Genomic DNA, 5,519 nt, shown 5'->3' on the forward strand with positions numbered 1-5,519 from the left:
GGAGATGAAGGTGGGAGAGGATTGGGAGTTGATTATGTTTTCATGTTGATACAAAAACTTTTGCCTTCGTCACATTATTGCAATAGCAATGATAGAAGGAGTTATTTGGTTTGAGAAAAATATAGAAATTGAATAGCAATGATAGAGTCTCACAACATCATCAACCTAGATTTACTGTCTCATGTACTTCAAACAAGATTAGCTCTATAGAATATATATATTTACATTTATAATGCATATTGAATAAACAAATTTTAATTATTGTTTATTTGAAAAAAATGTTTGTTTTATCGTAGCACCAACGTGAATATTAAGATGAGTAAGAGTTTTTTTTTTTAATTTCTCAAAAGAAAATAAATAAAGGACTCTATTATTAATTTTTTTATTTTAAAGAATTTAGTGTTGAAATTATACACATTAAATACATATAAAAGAATTACTTCTGGTTCGAATCTACATTTCAATGTATCAAATATTCTCCCAATATATATTTAATTCATGTCTTACTTTCTAAAATATTGGTCTATATACACTAAACTTTAGTAATTGAGCTCTCCACTTTGTTTAAAAATGGAGGGGTAAAGATCTATGATATATATTAGTCTTTCAGTCCTATAATAATTAACCAACTTGTAAAATTACGTGTCCTCAATAATTATCACTTTCAATTTTTAAAATAATATTTATTATATTTTTTAATTATAATATCTGATTAATATTATACACATTACTCTAAATTATAATTTTCAAATGATACCTTTTAATTACTATTGTAATTATATATTTTTATTAATTTCAACAAAATGGTCAAATAGTTTAAGATTGTTAGAACGAGTGGGTGAAAAATAATTTTTTTTTGTCAATAAAATAAGAATACTTTAAGGTGCTTTTTTTTTTACTTTCAATATTTTCAAAAGCCCTCAAATATATGTATGAATTGAGTAATTTGAATGTGTATTTTATATTTTTGGATTGACTAATCCGAATATATATTATAAACTTTTGAGAACATGAGTGAGAAAACAAATTATCATATTCCAATAACATAAGAAATCTTATTTTGTCACTCCAAATTTTCTCAAAAACCCCAAATTATGTTGAGACTAATTCAGAGGTGTATTTTATTTAGCCTATTCAAACGTATATTTTTATATATTTTAGAAGTAGAGGCAGAACATAAATAACAAGATCTAATGGGTTATAGGCCCAAAACTAAGCCCAGCTAAGACCCAAAAAAATCGAAATCGAAATTACATACCAAACTCGAAAATCAAAATTCAAATCCCTAAACAGAGAAAGATGCAAAAGAGGGACCAAGGCAAGTCCGGTGGATCCACCGGCGGTGGGTCGGCGACACCGGCAAAGAGAGGCCGTCCTTTTGGTAGCGGTAACAACAGTACAGCCGCCGCAGCCGCCGCCGCCGATTTGGCTGCTCCGTCGACCCTTCTCGGTCCTTCTCTTCACGTTCACAGCTCATTTGCTGGTTTGTTAACAGCTTCTTCTACTTCCTTTGTTTTGAGCTTTTGAAATTTATAGTGTTTCTTTTTGTTATGAATTATCTGATTAACAATGACCTCATTTTGAAATAAGATTAAGTTTAACACACTAACACTAAAAAGTGCATTTGTTTTCATAGCTGAAACTTACATTCACATGAATGTATATAGGGGTCAATTGCTTAACAGTAATTGGTAGTAGGGGAAGTAAACTGTGAGTACTAACTGGGCTGAAAGTCACTGTTGTCAATAATGGATTGCAGAAAATAACAGAACACCAAAAATCTGCTATGTGTGAAATAGCAGGTAGCGTCAAGGTTTTAGATAGTGGTTGCGGTTGCAGACGCGTTAAGGATTTTGTGATTTTGGCTCTTACAATTTGCATTACAAAATTAATCACAACTTTGCACAAATCTTATTAAAATTATTTGCACTATTATATAATGTCTGTATAATTCTAGGTGAGAGATGAGAGAAGGTTAGAACTAGAGAAGAAGGTAAGGCAGTGGAAAAAATGGGAATCTTGGATTTTTTTTACAAACAACGTTTCATTGAGCGAGCGTTGCCGTGGTTTTTTATTTTTATTCACATTGTTAAAACGGGGAATAACGATATCAGCCGCCACTATGCCTTTTTGTCTCTGCCGTAGCGCGGACTGAATTTTAAAACCTTGGGTAGAATTGCAGGCATATAGTGAAAGCTGCATAGCTGTTGAAATAAGTCAATTATATATAATACAGGCATACTGCATACAAATAAAATAGGGAATGGAGGAAAATTATAGCTTACATATAGGCTTATACTCACCGAATCTTCAGTTTTTCAATTTTCAATTTGCCACACATACTATCTATAGTTTTATTATTTTTAAAACCCTAAAATTATCCTTTTTCTGCTACAACCGGCCGCAGAAACTAGAATAGCGACCGTTATTTGCCTAACAGAGAAACTAAGTTAGTATCACAATTTTCATATACCATAGTGCCGCTTTTGGGCAACGCTGGAGTTAATTTTCCATGCTATGATTGTGGGAAGACCCAAAAAAGGGATCAATTTTGGCAAGCTAGTAGTAATTAATTGCATGACGAGCCACTTAATTTTAAGTTACAAGAGGCTGGAGGAGTATTAGTATGAGTGTTATTGATGCAACCATCATAGAACAAAGCAAGAGGAGTGCCTTTTGGCTAATATATGCTATTTGTTTTTTTTTTTTGTATGGATAATATTGATTTATAATTAGACTCTAGCATCAAAGTGTAATTTGGATTAGCCGGTGTTGTCAAAATGCGGCAATAGCGGCGCTATAGCATATCGGTTTTTGATGAATCTGCTATGAGAACCACTACGCTATCCTAGTTTCGCCATTAGGACAATAGCGACCGCCATTCCAATTTCTGATTGCTGAAATAGAAGCAATAGCGGAAAAAAAAAATTTTCAGGTTTTTTGAAATAATAAAACTGAAGATTTTGCATGAGTGCCAACCATGGCTATTTTTATAATAGAAAAACTAAAGAGTTGGTGAGTGTTACTCCTATATTCACTGTAATACATTACCTTTCAATATATAAGCTATGATGCTGCATTCCCTTTTTTATCTGTATGCAGCATGCCTTTTTTTAAATATAATTTACTTATATCAACCTCTATGCGGCCTCTGCTATTTGACCGCAATGCTATCTGCTAGCGGATTTTTGGTGTTTCACTATTTTCCGCAATCCGCTATTGATAACACTGGGATTAGCTTCAAGCTTATATGAGTTTCTTAGTGTTTAGTTTCTAACTCATAAAGAAAGCCTTATAAGCTTAAGGTATTATTGAGAAGCTAATGAGAGAACCTCTTAAAATGTCCTCAAGAAGTTGATTTCAACTTATAAATTAGTTAGAATTCACATGGTTGTTGCAATATCATGTTAAAGTTTTTTTTTTCATTCTTTCTAGAAGTGCTTGTGAAAAAGCTTGTCCGATGGCTCCAAATTGTCAGTTTTTTCATTTTTTAACTTTTGCAGATCAAAACAATAAAAGAATTGTTTTGGCTCTTCAAAGTGGTCTCAAGAGTGAGTTGACCTGGGCGTTGAATACTCTTACATTGCTCTCCTTTAAAGAAAAGGATGACATGCGCAAGGATGCAACTCCCTTAACAAAAATCCCCGGTTTGCTTGATGCACTTCTTCAAGTTGTATGTGCTACCAATCTTGTTTTACTCTCCTGCCTGCATTTCTCTTTGTTGTGTTTGTTCAGATATTTGAATATATGAATTTGAAATATATCATGATGATATCATTCTTATAAATATTTTGTTGTCACAAATAAGATAGATTTATATCAGATTAGAGATTGCTTTATCCTTATCGTCGGCTGTACATTTTAGTATAAATAAACATAAAAGATATTGAGATTCAATATCTTAAGTAATTCAAATGAATCACTTCCTTACTTTCAAGTTGTTATGAGAGCTGAAAGTTCACATCCTTTGGGTCTGATATAAAAAACCAAGCCTGAAAGTCCCTAGTTAGAAACCCTAGCCGTGCAGTCGTCCTGTTGACCAACCACATTCAAGCTTTGTCCGCTGAAACTAGGTCTACGTTGTTGTAAGTAGCAAATAGCGCTGCTGTCGTGGTGGGTGGGTGCTCCCTCACGCAACGTTTGTGGCATGAATTTATGGACCAGTTCGTGCAAATCACAAAACACCTCACACATGTTGAGGACAACTGAATTATACAAAGTTACCCTTAAATTTGATCCGTTGCTGGGGTAATTTTGAAATTTCCCACACAAAATGCGTCATCTCCCTTTCTCTTCTTCTCACACGATTGCTCCTTCTCAGCCTCTTCTCATTTGGTTGCTGCTGTTCTTCTCTGCGTGCCGTTCTCTGCTGTGCCGTTTGCAGCCCCCACTGTCCTCAGCCACGCTGTCCCAGCATAGCCTTCACTGCATCTGCTCTGGTTTGGTTCCCAACATCTGTTTCAGTTTTTTCTCCTTTTTGGTTCTTGTTCTGTTTCTTCATTTCTTCTACTTTCCTCCCTCTGTTTCGTTTTTGGTTTTGGTGCTTTTTGCTCTGCTTCTTCGCATACTGTTCAGTGTTTCTGTTTTGAAGCCCCTCCCTCCCTCTGTTTCATTTTCATTATTGGTTTTCACTACTTTTTGTTTCTCTTATGGTTTTGGCTCTGTTTGTGTTAGCAACATCCGTGAAAACTCCTAATTCTCAACTGTCGTCAACTAGTGGCTTGGTTGATTCTACTATTGTCGAGTTTTTTTAAATCAACAAGTGATAACATTGACATATCATGCTAGTGGAATAGTTTAAAGGACAAGCAGAGGTTACATGTGATCTTTTCGTAAGAAAACCAATTCAGGAGGAATTTCTAGGGCCCAAAGACATCAAATCAAATAGGAATAAAAGGAGATGTAGATTATTGAAACAAAATACCGGAGGATATTAGGTTGATTTTGAAAGAAGTCCATGATTAGAAAAAAGTGGAAAAAAAACTTTATTGAGTGATGTGCATGAAGATGATGGTGAAGTTGAAGAGTTCGAGAAATAAGTAAGATTCAAAGTGGAAAAAGGTGGAATGATAATTCCAAGAAGAGTACAAAAGGCCTCTTGGATGCAATGTTCTACCAAATTCTAGATCAAACTTTGGGAAAACGAAACAAACAGTCAAGCATAAAGAAGCAAGAGCTAGAACTTGCCGGTATATAGCTCAATTTTTTTAGAGGAATGGAATTCCTTTTAACGTTGCAAAGTTGAAAAGCTTCGAATTGATGATTGAAGTTGTTGCTTCAAATTATCTATACTTGATGATGCTAGAAGATATAAGAAAGAATACTAAACTTAAAAAGGTTATATGTAAAAGAATCAATCTTGTAGGCTTTATTTACAACCACTCATTGGCTTTGAACTTAACGAGTAAGGTCACAAACAAGAGCGGGTTGGAGTCACAAGGTTTGCTACAACATACCTTACATTGCAAATATTGTACAAACAAAAAGAAAATCTTAGAAAGATGTTCACTTCTGAAGAA

At 34.0% G+C, this 5,519-nt stretch overlaps 1 protein-coding gene across 1 annotated transcript in view; it reads left to right on the forward strand.

Moving 5' to 3' along the window:
* Positions 1–1,247: 1,247 nt before the first annotated feature.
* Positions 1,248–5,519, forward strand: part of LOC101505343 (armadillo repeat-containing protein LFR) — an 11,174-nt gene continuing 6,902 nt past the window's right edge. Inside the window, exons 1-2 of the mRNA XM_004497951.4 lie at positions 1,248–1,483; positions 3,504–3,673. Of these exons, the coding sequence (XP_004498008.1) occupies positions 1,300–1,483; positions 3,504–3,673 (354 nt within the window). The 5' untranslated portion in view covers positions 1,248–1,299. The remainder of the gene's footprint in view (positions 1,484–3,503; positions 3,674–5,519) is intronic.

Source organism: Cicer arietinum, chromosome 4, assembly GCF_000331145.2.
Source record: "Cicer arietinum cultivar CDC Frontier isolate Library 1 chromosome 4, Cicar.CDCFrontier_v2.0, whole genome shotgun sequence".
Classification (NCBI taxonomy): domain Eukaryota; kingdom Viridiplantae; phylum Streptophyta; class Magnoliopsida; order Fabales; family Fabaceae; genus Cicer; species Cicer arietinum.